The 20648-nt window shown below is 46.5% G+C and overlaps 1 protein-coding gene and 1 long non-coding RNA gene across 2 annotated transcripts in view; one reads left to right on the forward strand and one right to left on the reverse strand.

Moving 5' to 3' along the window:
* The window catches only part of BMP3 (bone morphogenetic protein 3), a gene marked incomplete at its 5' end in the record, with an annotated part of 37431 nt that extends 19890 nt beyond the window's left edge, over window positions 1–17541 (reverse strand). The window contains 3 exon segments of the mRNA XM_083756669.1: window positions 17223–17395; window positions 17397–17433; window positions 17436–17541. Coding sequence (XP_083612795.1) covers window positions 17223–17395; window positions 17397–17433; window positions 17436–17541 — 316 coding nt within the window.
* Window positions 17542–17564: 23 nt separating this feature from the next.
* LOC310852907 lies at window positions 17565–19903 on the forward strand. Its single transcript, XR_014568421.1, has 2 exons — window positions 17565–17656; window positions 18186–19903. It is a non-coding gene; the product is annotated as an uncharacterized lncRNA (long non-coding RNA).
* The last annotated feature ends 745 nt before the right edge of the window (window positions 19904–20648 follow it).

Raw genomic sequence — 20648 nt, forward strand, 5'->3', positions numbered from 1 at the left:
TCTTAGGCCGGCCCTGCCTTCCCCTAAGACAGCTGTGTCAGTTGCCAGCCACTACTGTTTGCAGAAGCTGTCATGGGCTCAGAGGAAATGTCATTTGCAAAGGGGGGTGACCGATGCAAAAGTAATAAATGTCTGTGCTGTTTTAAAATGTGCATCACAGCTTATTTGCTGCTAAAATGAAAGAGAGAGGGGGGTGGAAACCAAGGGAAGAAGCCCAGTACAGATGCTATCATGGTATATCTCCACCTAGTTGCCACAATAAATTAACCTGATTTACTTAGTGCCATCTGTTTGCGCTTAGTGTTCTGCAGAAGACACAAGGTGTCTGAGGAGCTAACAACACAAGGGAAACAGAGGAAGGTGAGGAAAACTGAAGGTGAGACATACAGGGAAAGAATGTGCTTCAAGTAATGTGATTATGGTACATTACAGCAGGGCTGTTACACACCTCTATGGTGCAACTGCCTTTGGAATAGTGTGTGCCGTTCTGGTCACCTCGCCTAAAAAAAAAAGCACGGTGAAAATGGGTTGAGAAATGTCTCTCACCCTCTGTCATAAAACCAGAACTTATGGATGTGGGAAGTCTCAGGGCAAGTACTTATCCACACCGTGCATAGTTAAAAAGTATTGAATTCACCCAGGAAATGCTCCAGCAGCCCAGGGGTGGCGTGCGAAGGGACCCCACTGGGTGCAAGAATGTTGCCTTGGCAGCACCCTTGCGAGGCGTCACTCATCCAAGGAGAGGGGCAGCAATGCTGCCACCAACTCTCCTCTCTTCGCCCCCAGGTCAGGCTTGACCTGGGAGTGGAATGGCTGGCTACAGGCCGGCTGCTTGTCAGGGACAAGAGTACCCTTTGCGCCTCACCCAGCCCTCGTCACTGACAGGTGGGTGGGAGCATACTGGGTGAGAGTGGGGTGCAGAGGGTGCTGGTCTTCACCAGCAGGGTCTTCACCAGCGACAGGGATACAGTCATACCTCGGGTTGAAGTTGCTTCAGGTTGAGCATTTGCAGGTTGCGCTCCACGGTGACCTGGAAGTAACGGAACGCTCAAAATGACGTCACGCGCATGCACAGAAGCGGCGAATCGCAACCCGCGCAGGCGCAGACACACAGACGTGGGTCGCGTTCTCTTCAGGATGTGAACGGGGCTCCGGAACGGATCCCGTTCGCATCCAGAGGTACCACTGTATCGGGGGGGGGGGAAATATACCTGGTTCGCATGCCCCTCCCCATTGTGGGTTTGGGGCAATGCCCCCTGGCACCCTCCCAAGCTACACCAGTGAATTGACCCCCCCCAAAGGAAGCGGAGATGGCCATCAACTTGGACACCTTTAAAAGAGGATTAGACAAATTCATGCAGGAATACGGCTATCAATGGCCACTGTCTATGATGGCCACACTCTGCCCCCTGACTGATGGAGGCAAGTAATGCTTCTGAATACCAATTGCTGGAAACTTTAGGAGGCTAGAGGGCTCTTGTGCTCAGGTTCTGCTGCTATCACTACCATATGTTTTTGGGGGCTAGAACAAGTCCACTAGCATGTGACATGTTTACCTTTACAGAGGATATACTGACATTTTTATGGATTGCCAAATCTATCCCATGGGTGAAAAGGGATGCAATAATGAGGGCTGCTTAGTTATATAGTCATCATTAGCCCTACTTTAAATTAGATATTAAAGCAGCATGCTGGCCCCATATACTTAAGAATGCACCAGCACTTCCATTATTAAACCCTCTTTTTGTGGTTTTATAACTCAGTCGCCAGTAGTGCGCTCTGAGGTGGAACTGAGAAGTAGAAAGCGCAAGCCTGGAAATGGTCCCCCTTTTTTTTTCTTTCAAGCCTTACTTAGTAACTCCTTCCAATTCTGTTCTCAGTTTGCTTTGTTTTCGCTTCTCCGGTAAACCTCCATTATAAAAATATAAAAAGTTCCTTATGTATATTCAGTAAATTTGTTTATGAAATGGGGTGACACAATTTTTATTTATGCATTTACAGGCTGCCCAAACTTTGCTGAAATAAGCGCAGCTGAAAGAATGGTGGAGGAAATTCTGTTTTCATTGCTCTCTTCCCCCTGCGAAAGAAAGAAAGAAAGAAAGAAAGAAAGAAAGAAAGAAAGAAAGAAAGAAGAAAGAAATCCTCGTTTTTCTCTTCCCAACCCAATAGTGTTTTGTGCTGCTTAGTAAGGTTCACTATGCTGCATTTCCTGTGTTATTTTTGACTTGTGTTTCAAACTGAACTAAGAAAAAGAACAGCTTAAAAAAAGAAGTAGAAAACCATATGGTTGTAATTGGCTCAAGAACAGGTGTTATACCTGAAATGACTTTTCAGAGATCTAGGGTTTGGGGTTTTTTAGAGTGTTGATGAAGTCAAATTAACTGTGTTCATTAAATATAACTGTTTGGTCTCTGTTCTGCCTTCTTTAAGTCTACAGTCCTAAACACACCTATTAGGGAATAAGTCCATACATTGGGAACAGTCCTCCTCCATTTCCCCATGTGCTATTCTAGGGGTTCTCTTGCCTGCCCCCCACAAAAAATGCCAATTTGGAAGGGGCCAGTAGGCACACAGGATGTGGGTGGCACTGTGGGTTAAACGACAGAGCCGAGCACTTGCCGATCAGAAGGTTGGCGGTTCGAATCCCCGTGACAGCGTGAGTTCCCGTTGCTCGGTCCCTGCTCCTGCCCACCTAGCAGTTCAAAAGCACGTCCAAGTACAAGTAGATAAACAGGTACCGCTCCGGCGGGAAGGTAAACGGTGTTTACGTGCGCTGCTCTGGTTTGTCAGAAGCAGCTTAGTCATGCTGGCCACATGACCCGGAAGCTGTACTCCAGCTCCCTCGGCCAATAAAGCGAGATGAGCAGCGCAACCCCAGAGTCGGCCACGACTGGACCTAATGGGGTTCAGGGGTCCCTTTACCATTAGAAGGCACACAGGAGAGGAGAGAGAGGGGAAGCCCCACTGTGCTAATGGAAAATCCTTGTGCAGGTTTCTGCCAATGACACTCATTAGCAGAATCCGACCCATAAGGTGCAGTCTTAGCCAAAGTGAACCACTTTTAATCCACATTGATTTCAACAGAACACAGTTAAACAGGTGCTTTTTTTTTCTCACGGAAAGGAAATGTTTAACTTTGCCTGTATTGCGCCTGTAAATTGAGCATGATGTAAAGTGGCATATGGATCATATTCGGATTCATACATTTGTTTGTGTAGTCACTGTATATTCTGCCGTGGCTCCCAAAGGAGAAATAAAGTCAGCATGGATCAAGTCAGCATTGGGCCAGTCCATATCTCTCAGGCTGGGAGGATAAAATGGAAGTTGGGGGATAACTATGTATTCCACCTTGGGATTCTCTGGTGCAACATAAATTTACTTAACGAATGAAGTAAAATAATAATAATAATAATAATAATAATAATAATAATAATAATAATAATGTATTATTTATACCCCGCCCATCTGGCTGGGTTACCCCAGCCACTCTGGGCTACTTCCAACAGAATATTAAAATACAATAGTCTATTAAACATTAAAAGCTTCCCTAAACAGGGCTGACTTCAGATGTCTTCTAAAAGTCAGATAGTTGTTTGTTTCCTTGATATCTGATGGGAGGGCGTTCCACAGGGTGGGCGCCACTACTGAGAAGGCCCTCTGCCTGGTTCCCTGTAACTTGGCTTTTCGCAGTGAGGAAACTGCCAGAAGGCCCTCAGCACTGGACCTCAGCGTCCGGGCAGAACGATGGGGGTGGAGACGCTCCTTCAGGTATACTGGACAGAGGCCGTTCAGGGCTTTAAAAGTCAGCACCAACACTTTGAATTGTGCTCAGAAACATACTGGGAGCCAGTGTAGGTCTTTCAAGACCGGTGTTATGTGGTCTCAACGCCCACTCCCAGTCACCAGACTAGCTGCTGCATTCTGGATTACCGTATTTTTCGCCCTATAGGGCGCACCGACCCATAGGGCACACCTAGGTTTTTTTTGGGGGGGATAAAGAAAAAAAATTATTTCCCCCCCCCAGGTGCGGGGCTGGGGCGGGGGAAGCCCGAGCTTCCCCCGACCCCAGCCCCCAGAACAGGCTGCTATCTGCAAGCCTTGGGAGCCCGGCAGGAACTCCCGCGGGCTCCCCAGGCTTGCGGATATCTGCCCGAAGCCTGCATTCACCCCATAGGACGCACACACATTTCCCCTTCATTTTTGGAGGGGGAAAAGTGTGTCCTATAGGGCGAAATACAGTAGTTGTAGTTTCCGGGTCACCTTCAAAGGTGAGCGCATTGCAGTAGTCCAAGCGAGAGATAACTAGGGCATTCACCACTCTGGCGAGACAGTCTGCGGGCAGGTAGGGTCTCAGCTTATAATTACTGACTTATCATTTGGATAACTGCGTGATTATAAGGCATGTAATTAATGTAACCCCAACAAACATTGTCAGAATGTGCTATTTCATATAAAAAGGGTGGACCTTTACACTTTGCTGAGAACTTTGCTCCTCCTAAAAAATCTTCTCTTCCTCTTGCTTACCCCACTCTGGCCAAGGCAACCCCAAGACATTTTGCTACCTGGTGACTAACATTCACCACCACAGAGTCAAGATACACAGTACTCAGGGCTGGGTCAAGTTATTTTGGCACTTGAGGCTGAAACCCACACAAACACCTCTTCCTAGCAGCAAAACAAAACAAAATAATGATATTTGCTGCATAATTCAATTAAATAACTAGCAATTTACTGCCCTTTATGAGGTAGCTGCCTCTAAGGTGGCCCTGTGTCCTATTTTACAAGGGACAGTCCTCTATTTGAAGGACTGGCATTTTGCAAGTCTAGTTTCAAGTTTTTATATATAAAAAATAACCATAGAAGAAGTGAAGGGGGCCAGAAATGTGCTATTTCCAATGAATTCACATATTCCAGGAAAGGTCCTAGCACTGATGTAGATATTCACTTGTGGGATTCAGTTGGGGAGAGAGAGATAGCACACCAGGAACAGTTTGGGTTGGTAGCTTATTTCAATTCAGCACTCCGCTGAAGAATCTCAAGTGTAGAAAGTTCAGGCAGCGAGAAGGTGGGAGAGGCATTCAAGCTAGAACTTCTATTTTTATCCACACTGCAAAATTCAATTTGAAATAAATTGGTTTTGGTGGGGAAGTCTTAGATCACTGCACATTTAAGGACGGCCAGCTAGTAAGGATGATGGTTTCTCAAGAATTTAAAGCAGGTTGTGATGTTGGACTGATCAAAACTGACAAAGGGCATTCTGAACCTGAGTTGCCTTCAACATTTTCAGACCGGAGATACACCGTTAAGATAAAACTGCAACGTGGGACAACCTCTTTTCTTTTCATTTACCAGAGTCCACCTTCCTCCCATGCCACTCTTTTTGTTTACAATCTCCCTGCCCTTCCACTTTCTCTTGAAAACAATTAGAAAAGGTTGTGATGGCAGCACTGGGTAGATTACTACCCACTGTGATGCATCCAAGGAACACTTCACATATAAAGCACTTTTCTACTGATAGGTCTATATTCAATTACTGAGTCATGCACAGAAAAGACCCACGGAAATTAGAGGACCTGGCTTTCTTCAGGGGACCAGGCTTTGGTAATATGGCGCCCTGAGCAAGGCCGAAACTTGGTGCCACCAAATGGCTCTTCTCAATCATGGATCATCTCGCTTTTGCTCCCCATTGGCTTGGTGCCCCATGCAGGGCAGAACCGCCTGCACCACCCTAAATCTGGCGCTGCTTACTTATGTCAGTGGGTCAAGTCTGAGCAGAATTTAGTTGGATATAACCCAGCATCTCCAAGCCAGTTCGCATAAAAAGATTATATATCCACATACACACGGCTAAGACAAAGGCTGAAACCAGTGTGAAATATCCTCAGCAACAGGTTTTTAAAGTGCCGTAATTATATTCAACCAGGAGCCTTGGAGAAAACAGCTTTCACCTGCACACCCGGCAGGGATATGCAGCTAATCCTGGCTCTTTGATAACACCTGTGTGATGCGTCTGTTGCCACACACCTGCTTGCAGCATTCACACATTTGCATTTTTAGGTGTACACGGAATATGTGAGGAGGTCCTTTTAGCTGTGCCTTCTCAGTGGAGAATTTATGCCCAGTGTCAGTTCAAGCGGGATGGGGGTGGGGATGAGGTGTTGTTCAGTGCCAAAGACAACTATAAATAATACAGTGGTACCTCAGGTTAAGTACTTAATTTGTTCTGGAGGTCCATTCTTAACCTGAAACTGTTCTTAACCTGAAGCACCACTTTAGCTAATGGGGCCTCCTGCTGCCGCTGCACGATTTCTGTTCTCAACCTGAAGCAAAGTTCTTAACCCGAGGTACTATTTCTGGGTTAGCGGAGTCTGTAACCTGAAGCGTATGTAACCTGAAGTGTATGTAACCTGAGGTACCACTGTAGTTCCCTTCTTGGCTGTTTCTGAACATTGTATCGAAACAACGTAATTAATACAATGTATATTTTCATTTATGATGGGATCTTCCCAAAGTTCTTTCTAGATGGTATGCCTCCAAGCCCCACCATGACTGACTTTTGCTGATATTCAGGTGGACACGCAATTAATCACCTAGAGGCTATGATCTCCAAATCACTTATTCAGACATTCTCGCAATACTGAAGTCTAAGGGACTAATGGGGGGGGGGGGCGAGTCATGCAAATATTCCTACCAGATGACTTTTTGATTTGTTTTAATTGTTAGATAAGCTGTCCAGCAAAGAGATGCCTTTCCCCTAATGAGAAACCCATATTCTACAGCTGGCCCAAAATCTTTAATGAGGATGAACCTATCATAGAAAAGTATCCACATTGCATTTGCCCTATAGAATCACAAGAATTGGGGGTTTCGAGGAGGGGGAGGAACAAGTCATCATGTAGAAAAAATAAAAAGTACAATTTATAAACAAATGTCTTCCTACATCAGCCTTCGCCAACCTAGCGCCCTCTGGACGTTTTTGTACTACAACTCCCATCAGCACAACGTGGCTATGGCTGATGGGAGTTGTAGTCCAACAACTTCTGGAAGGCCCCAAGTCATAGCTGTCAACTTTTCCCTTTTCTTGCGTGGAATCCTATTCGGAATAAGGAAATGTCCCTTTAAAAATGGGAAACATTGAAGCTATGCCCCAAGCTGGTGAAGGCTGTTCTACACCACAACACAGAACGAGATTGGTAGAATTCATTTATAGGCTACAGGTGTGTGAAAGTGAAGGAGGGGTTTTTTTGCAGGCTCCCGAAGTGCAAAACACACCTTGTACATACTAAGAAAGGCTCATCAGGGGTCAGCAAACTTTTTCACCAGGGGGCCAGTCCACTGTCCCTCAGACCTTGTGGCGGGCCGGACTATTTTTTTTGGGGGGGGGGATGAACAAATTTCTATGACCCACAAATAACCCAGAGATGCATTTTAAATAAAAGCGCACATTCTACTCATGTAGAAACACCAGACAGGTCCCATAAATAACCCAGAAGTGCATTTTACATAAAAGGACACATTCTACGTACTCATGTAAAAACATGCTGATTCCCGGACCATCCACGGGCTGGATTTAGAAGGCGATTGGGCCACATCCAGTCCCTGGGCCTTAGTTTGCCTACCCATGGCTCAGAGCAACCTTCTTGAAATGCACTAATTTGATTCCCTCCCTCTCTTTCTTTTTTCTTTTCCTTCTCCTCCTGCGAGGAGGCTACATTTTAATATTTTAGTGTTTCAATGTTTTAATGTTGTATTTTAATTTTGTTTTTAAGTTATAATCATTCAACTTGTTTTTATTATTGCTTGTAAGCCGCTCTGAGCCCGGCCTTGGCTGGGGAGGGTGGGGTATAAATAAAAATTATTATTATTATTACTAATTAAGGGCATTCAAAGAACTCACTCTGAAGTATAGGAAAAACATGGTGTGTGGGTAGGTGTGTGCGTGCGCGCACGCACGCACACACACACTTGCAGTCTGATATGGGACAGTCCAGAATTCTGCTACATCAGTTTACCACTCCATAAAAATACCCACGGTGTGGAGACAGAGGTTTTTATCCCTCTGCCATAATACTAGGACTGCAGCTGAATGTTGGAAAACCCAAGACAGAACAAAAGGAATTACAGCTTGACACAGTGAAGAATTAAACTAATGTGATTCATTGCCAGAAGATGTGGGGGTGGCCGCCGACTTGAGCAGCGTTAAAAGGGGATTGGACTAATTTTTTTTAGGGCTCAGCTACCAGCAGCTACTAGCTAGGAAGGCTCTATAATAATTCCAGCATCAGAGGAAGTGTGCCTCTGAATGGCAGTTCCTGGGACTCACATGGAGAAAGTGCTGTTGTACTAAGATGGCTGGTAATAGAGGCATCTGGTTGGCCAGTGTGAGAACAGGATGGACTAGAGATATCTTTGGCCTGATCCAGCAAATACTCTTCTTATCTTATTCCTCAGAATGGATAAACCAGCTGTTAAAACTGATAAGAACGGATTCCCATGGAACCTTTTAGTGGAGGAGGTGAACAAAAACCCTTTAATTCCCTGAGAAAGTAATTCACTGATGAGTCAACATTGCCACCAGAGACCAGGGGAAATGGGGGCGACCTACACGCCATGGAAGGCAATGCCAAAATCCTCGATTGGCTTCGACGGCTCAGCGTGACCAAATAATTTGTGTGCATTTTTGCTTACGAACCGAAAGGTGAAGATGGAGACAGGCACGGTTTTTTTCTGTGCAAATTCCAGCTAGCATCCAGTGTGTGTTGCGGATAAATTTCAATATGAAATACCTACAAATGGAAACAAAATATCCAATTTCCACTCCATTTTCAGCCAAGTATGGAACCTAGTGGGGGGAAATGAGAATACTCCCCACCTTTATACGATCTAAGGTTTCACAGAAAATGTAGTTCTCTGCCATTAATAACCGCACAAATGAGCTGTCACATCCTAAGGGACAGGAAAGATAACACCTAACTGGTTAAATATTTTGCATAAATACTTATAAAAGTGTCAAAAAAAAACTTATAGCCACTTCAAATTTATTTCCTTGGCACTTGAACTGCAAAAGGATCAGGGGGGTGGAGGAAAAGGGTGAGCGAACTGTGTATTTATAGGACTTTTGCCACCCACAGTCAAGAAACAGAGTAAATACAAGCTAAAAGACCGCAAAGATGGGCTCCTTTCCAAAGACATTTTAGGTTTAGAACAATAAATACCTTTTAATCAGGTATCCTGAAAGGAGCCAAGATAACTTCCCCTGAGTTGTACCTGGGCCGTTTTTGATGGGTGGCACCGCAAACAAGAAGACAAGAGTTCTGGACCATTTTGTTCCAAGAGGACTTTTTTAAAATATGGAATTCTCTTCAGAGCCTTGGTTTGTTAACTGGCATTAAAGCGGAGTTTCCCAGGTTGGGTGCAAAGAGGAATTCTAAATCAGGGCAAGCCATGATCTTTGTGCTGAAGCCAGAATGGGGTGGGAAGGGTGTAGAAGCAAGGGAGGGGCAATTATCTACAGTCTCACGAAACAATTGCCCATGGAGCCCTGGATGATCATTTGAACACGGCATGCTTATGGCAATGGGAGCCTGTGATGTGAAAGTACAGTGGATGTTTGGGTTGCGAACGTGATCTGTGCGCGATGCACATTTGCAACCCGCAGCATTCGCAACCCACGTCTACGCGTCTGCGCGGGTTGCGATTCGGCACTCCTGCACATGTGCGGCCGCTGTAACCCGGAAGTAACCCATTCCAGTACTTCCGGGTTTCGGCAGTCCGCAACCCGAAAAAACACAACCTGAAACGGCTGTAACCCGAGGTATGACTGTACTGGCTCAATGTTAATGGTACCATCCAAATACAGTGGTACCTCAGGTTAAGTACTTAATTCGTTCTGGAGGTCCGTTCTTAACCGGAAACTGTTCTTAACCTGAAGCACCACTTTAGCTAAGGGGGCCTCCTGCTGCCACTGTGCTGCCGGAGCCCAATTTCTGTTCTCATCCTGAAGCAAAGTTCTTAACCTGAAGCACTATTTCTGGGTTAGCGGAGTCTGTAACCTGAAGCGTATGTAACCTGAGGTACCACTGTATATAAGAGCCGGTTCCCAATGCTGTCACACTGCGCTATGACCAAGAAGCTATGCAGGTGAAGACAAGATACTATGAAGAGTCCATGAGGCCACCAGGAGAAGGAAGCAGATTTAGTCTCTCCTCTGGTGGCACCTGCAAGGCTGCCCCTTCCTGTATACAAGAAAATAGCTGCCATTCACTTCTGTGGGGAAATGTTCTGCACAATGATGACCTTCACCTTGATACCGGCTGGCCTGGATTCCATTCAGGATTGTACTGTATGCAAATCCAGGAGTCTCTCTTACACATCCAAACACCATTTTAACATGCATTTTACATGTACTGCAAAACACACACAGTGTTCTTTTGCAGTTCTCGGATACTAATAAGACGGCAGTCATGATGTTTTCAAACACGCTTTACACGTTAATCCTAAATGTCTGCACAAAATCTTTGCAACAGCACTGTAATGCCACAATTGGATGGCACTGCACCATAGTCCTAAGCATTTGTTTGCTAGTGCAATAACCCTTAGGACCAGCCATGTCGCTGTGATGCACCAAGCACTTCAAAGTATATATTTAATTATCTCACCCAGTTTAGGCTCTCATAATGACAGCTGAGTACAGATGCTTAACGTGGATTAAACCCATCAGGAATTCTCCAGGGAAAGTGCACTTAGATTCCAATGAAATTAATGGGGCTTACGATTTTGACTACGTGCCAAAATCCCATTCACTTCAATGTGACTTGCTCAAATGTGACCAGCTTTCTTTCATTTGTATACAAGAGCTTCATTGGCACAAAGAGGCTACATCAGGGGTGCAATGGTATGAGAAAGTCTTGCTGAGCTGTGCAGGACTTGCTTCTTAATGGACATGCATAGGATTGGGCTGAAGGTACCATGCAGACGTTAAGTGATATGCGGAACTCAGCTCAGGATAAGATTGTTAGGTGCCCATATGCAGGTGAAATGCAAAGACTGTTAAGAGTTGTTAGGTTACATTCAGGCCGCTTATGTCTTCCTTCAAAGTGTTGGGGCTGACCTTTAAAGGCCTAAATGGCCTCGGTCCAGTATACCTGAAGGAGCATCTCCACCTCCATCGTTCTGCCCGGACACTGAGGTCCAGCTCCGAGGGCCTTCTGGAGGTTCCCTCACTACGAGAAGCCAAGTTACAGGGAACCAGACAGAGGGCCTTCTTGGTAGTGGCACCCGCCCTGTGGAACGCCCTCCCATCAGATGTCAAAGAGAAAAATAGCTACTAAACTTTTAGAAGACATCTGAAGGCAGCCCTGTTTAGGGAAGCTTTTAATGTTTAATAGGTTATTGTATTTTAGTGTTTTGTGGGAAGCCGCCCAGAGTGGCTGGGGAAACCCAGCCAGATGGGCGGGGTATAACTAATAAATTATTATTATTATTCCTTGCAACATCACATCCTATCGCACACCGATCATAAGAACATAAGGACAGCCCTGCTGGATCAAGCCCAGCATCTTGTTCTTATAGCGGCCAACCAGATGCCTGTGGGGAAAGCTGAAAGCAAGACCTGAGCACAACAGCCACTCTCTGCTCCTGCGGTTTCAGCAAAGGGCATTCAGAAGAATTGCTGTCTCCAATCACGGAGGGAAAAGTGCTGAACTGCTTATATCATATGAATAAGGGCAAAATAAACAGCTCTGGTGCCATGGAAGGTTTCCCTTGAAATGCAAATAGCTGCTTGAGAGAGGTCTTATTTTATTGGGAGCATGGCAAGAAGAGAAAGAGAATCAAGCTTCTCCTCCCTAAACTTCCCCTTCCCCTCTTTATTCCGCCCCCTCCCAGTTTCAAAGCTCCTTCTGTTTGCATAACCCAAAAAACACATGTTAATTGCATTCACAAAGTTAGTGACATCTCTAGTTTGGATGATAAATAGACCCATTCTAGCAATACGTTCCAGAGATGGCAATTAGAATTTGGTGACTGGCAGTAACACTGGAGGGCGACACTGACACAAAACCTCACACATATATTAAGTAAAACAGAAACATTGCCACCTGACCCCACCCCCACTCACCTTTTCCCCCTCCACCTCTTCCCCCCTTTTCTTCCTAATATAACACTAATGTCTCAACAAATGAAACTGATCTGTAAAAATGTTACATGGAAAGAGGGAGAGAGAGAGAGAGAGAGAGAGAGAGAGAGAGAGAGAGAGAGAGATTGCTCATACTTTTGTAAACCAATAAAATCTTTAATAATAATAAAAAAGAAATCCTGCTCACCTATGTCCAGGTTAGTTATTTGTAGCATATCAAGCAGCACCAACTCTCTCCCACCTTATAAAAATGCTCCTGCCTGGTTGTCTGGTGGCAGTTCTGACTTGCCAGTGGTAAATGGTCAGGTCACTACAGTACTTTCAAACTTGCAATATAAACCAACTGAAGTAAGTCCCCTTGGCTGCAATTTTCAGTGTGTGTGTGTGTGTGTGTGTGTGTGTGTGTGCGAGAGAGCGCATAATAGTTACATTAAAGTAACTCTGGAACAAAGGGGTGATGGATTGTGGATTTAGGCTGCAATCGTAATGCATTCTTACATGCAATATTGCTTTGGAACCAATGGCTCATGCATCCACACATTGTATCTGGGATCAAGATGCGATGCCGATCTATGAATGTGACAGAGTGCAGCAAAAGTTACTCATGCCCATGACTACCACCACTTTGAAGGCAATGGGATAGGCATTAGTTGTGATTAACATAAACCTGCAATGAGTTCAATGGGAGTTTGCTGGATTGAAAAAGTGGGAACAGGAGTGTCCCACTAACATGGAAGTTAAGTAGTAGTGGTATTGCGAAAACAGGGCTTCAAAGCTCATAGCCCCCTGGATGTTGCTGGGCTTCAACTCCCCACTATTCAGACCATTTAACATGCTAGGAGCTGTCCATGATGGGCAGCTCCTACATCTGGAGAGTCCCAACATCCGGAGAGACACACTGGTTCCCCACCCCGGCACTCAAGTACTCTTCAGTGCTTTGTTTTGTGAATTTCAGCCATCATGCTAGAGGCCAGGAGTGGGTATTAAGCTAAATAGAACTAAGTGGAACTAAGATTTAGTAGAAGAAACCCAGATGGCTCAAGAAAGCTAGCAGAAAATTCCTGGGAGTATATTTGACACCTCAGTATTGGAAATTCATACAAAGCAATGAGAAAGCTAAAATGTTGGGAACAGGCAGCATTTGGAGGATGTAAGGGTATAAGAGCACAAAAAAACTTTCTTTGTTGTGGAAAGTGGCAAATACACACATGCGCACACGTGTAAATATTGTTATTCAGAAAGTAAGTATATACTGTTCCAATGGCAGTGGTGAGGCTCTCCAGTAGTGACTAAACTGGTGAAAGCTAAGTAGTGACTTTGACTGGAACAACATAAAGCCAATGTCAAGATAACAAAACAAAACTCATGTTGACCGATGAGACATCTACAGGTTTTTCAAGCTTGGGTCATGGACATGGGTCCACAGTCCACTGAATGATATGACAAAACTCCTATTGATTGAAATGGTTATGGGAATTACTCTAAGGCTGCAGTCCTAAACAGACTTAAAAGGTAAAGGTAAAGGTAAAGGGACCCCTGACCATTAGGTCCAGTCATGGATGACTCTGGGGTTGCGGCGCTCATCTTGCTTTATTGGGCGAGGGAGCCGGCATACAGCTTCCAGGTCATGTGGCCAGCATGACTAAGCCACTTCTGGAGAACTAGAGCAGCACACAGAAACGCCATTTACCTTCTCGCAGAAGCAGTACCTATTTATCTACTTGTACTTTGATGTGCTTTCGAACTGCTAGGTTGGCAGGAGCAGGGACCGAGCAATGGGAGCTCACCCTGTTGCGGAGATTCAAACCGCCGACCTTCTGATCGACAAGCCCTAGGCTCTGTGGTTTAGACCACAGCACCCCCCTAAACACACTTACTAGGGATTAAACATGGATGGGTTTGATGTAACACAGCACCAAATCCAGCACTGCTTCTCCTAGAGACTGATAGACAGACTTCCTACATTCCTAGGAAATCCTGCATAAATTTAGAGGGATTCAACCTGGTCTTGAATGTCTTTTCAGGATGAGTTTTATTCCCTGCTGCAGCTTTCCAGGTCTGAAGCATTCCACTCGATACTGGATCTCCCTGAAATTAAGTGGTTTGCTTTTAGCATTAATTTCTAACTGTGGATGTGAGAACACACCAGAACTAGAAGATCACTAATTACTATGTAACAGCAGGCTAAAACCTCTATGCTAAACAGGCCCTTGGGAATCCTGAGAGTTTCTTCAAACGGCACGGGCATGATTGTACTTAGAATCAAGCCATCCTACTTTGCAAAAACAATGACTAAGAAATTGTTTCTCTGTGTAAAATTTATCCCAGTCCTGAAATACAGAAGAAGAAAGGGACTCCCAGTAGCTTGCCTGCGAGATATATGTGATGCAGTAGAAACTGCCCAAGCTTCAAGTACATCAAGCACATGGTTATTTCAAACAGGGCGATATGTTTTACTGACTTACTAATGGTGTGCCGAAAAAAACTTATTAACTGACATATTCTATAATACACTGCATCTGTTTCTTCAGCTAAGCATGTAGCAAATGCATGCATAACTAAGAGGAAGGCACAATAGTTAGAAAATATACTGGTATAAGAAATGGGAGGATTCTGGGTCCTTTTCCTTTTGGTGACACTGTAATTAGATTGCAATAACTACTGAGGCCGTGTCTCTCACACTCACATTGAGTGCCCGAATCTTCAAAGAAGGCTTACAAGTTTAGAAAAACAAACAAACCAAAGATTAGGCACCATACGACATTATAAAATTCTGAGCCATATGAAAAAAAGAAAATGGAAATAAATTTGTTTTCATGCTCAAAAAAGCAGAGTGCATTAAAACAGACTAACAAGAGGCTCGGGAGAAATGTAAGGAAGTGTATGATACACAATGTGTATGATAGCATTGCATTAGCTTGCTGCAAGATATGGGTCAAGAGTTTTAAAAAGTATAGACAAATGCTGGAGTGCTAGGTGATTAGTCAGAGTGCAGCATCCATGACTTATACCCCTTATACAGAGTGCAGCAATATACCCCTGGCTACCAGACACTAGAGCCGAACTGTAAGATACAGCCATCTTCATCATACTCTGCTTGTGGCATTTCTGCTAGGCACCTGACTGGGGCTGCATGCTGCTTATCTACTTGGACTTGCACTCTGATCGTAAACAGATTAGGTGCACAACCTACTGAAATAAACGGCACTTGCTTCCACATTATGAAGTCATTAGGTCATCTGCCCACCCCACCAAGGCACACAAATTATCTCAAATACCCCACCACCACCTTAATTGTGGACTAACCGTTTCATCTATTGCAACCTGACACCACAGTCTTGCACATCTTTACCTGGAAATATATTTCTCTGAAATCAATTAAAGTCAATCCCAATAATTGGATGCCATGCACAGATAGGTAGACGGGCCGCCGAATCCCCACTTAAATCAATGTGATTTAGGCTGTCAATCATAAGCATCTTTTCCAAGGAGTAAGCCCCATTGAACTCCATGGAACTTGCTTCCAAGTAAACAAGTGCATGGTCAGACTGCAAACCGTACAGGTAAACACTTGGGTCAAAGATAGATTTCAGTGGGTCTTAAGTGTAGCTGATTTTCCCTGGCTTGTGTCCATTGGGTTTAGGATTGGGGTGTCATTTTAACCATCACCCACCCATGCCATTTTGTCAGTGGTGCTCAGGGTATATTTATATTGTGGATTTCAGGTATGTGCCCAGGAATAGACTTTCTGAGGTCTGAGCATGTAGCAACTTTTGGAAAATCTCTTTGCGGCTGTTTGAGACAAGTGCAGTCTGTGGTCTCGGTCCAGCTGTCAAATCATTCACCAAATCCCTACAGAGTTCACTGGAGCAGAAGCAAGACAGAGCCCCACTTCCTGATCTCTCAATGAACTTTTATCCTTCATTGGACGTTATCATGTATGATTTGGCTTTAACCTACAAAAGCGCTTTTTTTTTTAGAAAAAGGGAGCTCTGTGAGCAGCGGAGGACCTTCTGGTGAGTAATCATTTCTCCCAAACCGATTTTGCACGGAGAAATGGGTTGAATAAAGCATTCACTAGCGGGGGAAGATCCACCTTTTAAAATTAAAGTCCATGGCCATCATTTGCTTTTGGTAAGGAAAGTACTGTATGTCGAAAGCAACTCGGAGGAGTTGTTTACTTGTTGTTTTTAATGTCACCCAGGAGGTCTCCAAGAAGACGCAGGATAGACAGCCCTGGTTAAATCTCAAAAGCGGAAGGGACAGAGAAAGGAAACCTCAAGCGATCTGTGTAAACAAAAACTGTTTTGACACGGAACTCCTCCACCTTTCGCTCTTGGTCATTTTCTCTGCAGGAGCGCAGTTTTGACTCCCCGGAGCCTACACAGGGGCGGCTTATGGCAGATTCCTGCTTTTAATATATCCGATTTCTCGGGCAACAGGCGCAGGACACCCACCTGGCTGAAAGAGCACCAGCTCACCACAACCACACGGAGAAGAGAGATGGTAAATTTTCCCACTCCTTGGGAATGTTGTTTTTCACATAAAACGGCCCTTAAAGAGGAGGGAAGCGCCCTTAGAGCGCTGTATACATGTGTCCCAGAACCCACACGCCTGATTTGAACCCGGCGCTGGGTAACGCTAGGTAAGAACTCCCCCGCGTAAGCCAAGCTCGACGCGCGTCCTGTCAGGGCGCCACGACGACGCCTGTGCTGAGGGCGCCTGTGGCGCGCTAGCCGGCGACGGGCAAAGCTGCCCAGGTAAGTTCTCTTTCCTCACCTGGCCTCCGCCAAGCCGCCCCCTCGGGGGGCACCGCGTGCCCGCGGCGACCCGGAGCGCGCTACGCCCACCCAACGGCGCTTTGCGCGCGACGCCCCGGGCGAAGGGATTGGCGCGGGGACCTGTCATTCTGCGGGCGCGCGCGGGAGCGCATGGCACGGCGCTGCCCGGCGTGCCCAATCTCCCTCGCGCGCAAACATCAAACCAAACACCTCACGGCACACACCGCACACATTCCCCACCCGAGCAACCCGGGGCGGGTTCGGCTGTGGGCTGCCTGCTGGCGCGCGCGGGCGCCTGGGCTCACCTGCTGGCAGCGCTCGGAAGCTGCGCACCGTGTTGCCCTCGCGGAGGTGGAGTAGCTGCGGCGCGCCGGGCGCCGACTCCTCGGGCCGACCGCCGCTGTACCGGTCGTAGAGCCGGAGCATGTGTTCCGAGACCTTGTCCTCTGGGGAGACGGCGAGCGGGGCGGGCTGGTCACCTGCAGCCAACGCCGCCGCCGCCGCCGCCCGGCTTCTTTTCCGCAGCCCGCTCGTGCGCTCCAGAGCCGGCTCCCCGGGGGCCACGAGCAGGCTCCAGCTGAGGCAAAGGCAAAGCAGCAGCAGCGCGCGGGGAGCGCCCGCCATTGCGCTCGCCTTCCCGAGCCGAAGGGACTCTTTTCCACAAGACTGAGGGGGGAAGGCGGCGCGCGAAGGGAGTCGCGCTTCGTCCAAGCGGGTGAAGGGAGAAGCGGGGCAGCAGGTGGGTGCTTGCAAAACACTAGGCGGAAAAGGAGAAGGGGGACGGGTGGGCTTGGGTGGCGAGGCTTCTCTGGCTTTGCGCGCGCGCGCTGCCTGAGGTGCTTGTGGCGCGAGGGGAGTCAAGCAGGCAGGCAAGTCGGCAAGTCCGTCCGTCCTTTGCGCGCGCCTCCGCAGCTCCTCGAGTGGGGCAGGCGAAGCCCTGGGCTGAGTTTTGTCTCCGGCGTGTGTGCAGAAGTCCCAGCGCTGGGTAATCAGCAGCCAATCGCGCCGCCTTTCTCTCTTTTGAGCCAAGCCGGCTGCGCGCGAGAAAGTCGAGGGGTGGCGGAGGAGGAATTACACCACCCAAAAGAAACACACACACGCACACACGCCTGTGGCTGCCAAGTCGAGCGCTCTCCTGGATGGTGTCCCTTGCCGCAGGCGGCAGCAGCAGGAGACAAGAATCGGAGGGGTGGGGAGGAAGAGGAGGAGGAGGAGCGGGGGAAGGGGCGGCTTCTCTCTTCTCGACCCACCTGGCTCCTTCCTTACAGGGAGGGGCGGGGGAAGAACCCCCGAGAAAAGAAGGCTGGGAACGCGAAGCGGGATCGTCTTTATAATGGCACGCCTGCAGAGTATTCCGCTTGCGCGGCCACTTTCGCCAGCGATCCTTAGGATCACCCGCGCAGAGATGAAGGAGATCCTGCTCGCTTAGCACACACCCGCCACCGCCCCCAGCTCAGGTTTGTGAAAGTGAAGATGCCTCCCCGTTCGAAGCGGGTGGGGATTGTTCCGTCTTCTGCACAGATTTTCGCCCTGCAGGCACATTTACACAAGAAAGGACCCCGAGACACGCCTTTGAGTTGGGATGTATCGTTTTTTGGATCGCTGGTGAAGTAGAGAGGAATTGCATGAGAACAACTTTAGAATCAATAGGAGGGGTTTTTTGTTTTTTTATCAGCACGGTGCTTTCATTTGACTTGCAGGGTTCGTTAGAAATTGGGCAGCTGAGAATAATCCCCTGGAATGATTGCTGCCATCAACACAAATTGCATATTCCCTTAGGCGTCCATGGTTCGAGTGTTCCAAAATTATCAAGAGTACTCTTCGCAACAGTCCTACGAAGGAGGTTAGGATTTGTCGCAGCCTACTTCGCAGGACTGTTGCAAAAAAGTACAACACTACAAAATTTGAACACTAGAACCATGCATGTCTAAGGGAATGTGCAATTTTTGCAGGTGGGACGGGGAACTAGGACCAATGGAATGGTTTGCTTTGATGACATATTGTGAACATACAGCGATTTTTATTTTTTTAATTGAGGGTTGGCTGGGATCATGCTCCCTCGGCCGCTGTGCTATTCCAAAACCAGCACTTCAAGTTTAAAATAAAGAAAACTGGAGCTGCTAAGCAGAACCCCTTACAAAGTGCTGTGTATCATCCCACTGCTCTTTGTAACCTCGTGGATGGCTGCTGTTTCAGAGCATGTCTACACGGGCACTCCATCAGGTGACTTTTGAAAACAAACATAACCTGTGTCACTCCCCTTGCTCAGTCATGCTTTAATTTCCTCTGCACTAGCAGGAGAAGCTAGAAAAGGTATATATGATTCAATCAAGACTGCAATCCACGAACCACTTTCTCAAGAATGGCGCTGAAATAAGTAATTTGGCAACAGCTGTGTGCAAATGATTTCTGGAAATCCTCTAGCCTATTTGCAGATAAAAGAACTGGGGAGAGTGTTTTGCAAGATTTCTCCAAGGGAAGGAGAAATTCTCCAGTAGTCTTGGGGATGAGGCTTAGCAGTGACAGTAGCACAGCTTCTTTCTCTCCCAACCCACGAGATTTTAATTTTGTTGGATTTCTGCTGCTGCAAATGGCAGCAGACACAATGGTCACTGGTAGCTAACTTCACCCTAGCTTGATTACAGAACACCTTGGATAGAAATCACCTCTGATCATGAAACAGAAATAAAGATAGTGAAGAATAGTCTGAGAAAATCCTTCAAAGTCCAGTGATACCTTGGGTTAAGAACTTAATTCATTCCAGAGGTCCGTTCCTAACCTGAAACTGTTCTTAACCCAAGGTACCACTTTAGCTAATGGGGCCTCCTGCTGCCGCTGCAGGATTTCTGTTCTCATCCTGAAGCAAAGTTCTTAACCCGAGGTACTATTTCTGGGCTAGCAGAGTCTGTAACCTGAAGCGTCTGTAATCTGAAGCGTCTGTAACCTGAGGTACCACTGTAGCCTACTTTTTCCCAGAGGAGTAAAAGGGGGGAGGGGACTATGTATCAGAAATGTTCCAAGAAAAATGCCTTCTGAGAAATTTCAGCTCGCCTCTGGAATTTAGTGTGATTACAATGGAGATTGTGGTTTGTGGATTATGGTTTCGGGTTTATAAAGCAGCCTGTATTTCAGCTGGTTTTGATGGGCTTTTAAAGGTGAGGGCAATTAATTTCCTTTGAAATAAATGGAACTAATACTTAAATCCTATGAACACAAATTAATGGAATCAGTGGGCTTTACTGTGCTTTTAACTGATGGGAGCGTTGCAGCCGGAGTGTCTTAACTTCAGGGTTGTAAGAATGGAGTGACACGCATTTAGGGATGCAAACTTTCCTCCCCCCATTGCCCCCTTTCTATTTTTTTTTGAATGCAATTATGTTTAAACACAGTTTGCATTATCACAGTCTGGTTCTGGGTCTCCCTGAAACAGAATCATTCACAGGCCTCATTTACCCTCCCCCCCAGCTTTGCCAGTTCCCTTCCACAGCCAGCCAGAAGAAAAACACGTCCCACTCTCACCGCCCCCATAACAGACCACTGGAATCAACTCATTGAACATGCAGAAATGTCCTCTTTCAGCTAATGCTCCAGCTAGCATTCCTCAACAGAAAAGGAGTCCCAGTCAGCTGGAACTCTTAATTCACACATCTGGAAGTGAACAAAACACAATCAATTAATGAAACCAGAGATTAAACGGAGAGTGGGGGGAAGGGGAGGGGAGAGAGCAAACT

Source organism: Podarcis gaigeae (assembly GCF_964106915.1).
Source record: "Podarcis gaigeae genome assembly, chromosome: 9".
In the NCBI taxonomy this organism is placed as follows: domain Eukaryota; kingdom Metazoa; phylum Chordata; class Lepidosauria; order Squamata; family Lacertidae; genus Podarcis; species Podarcis gaigeae.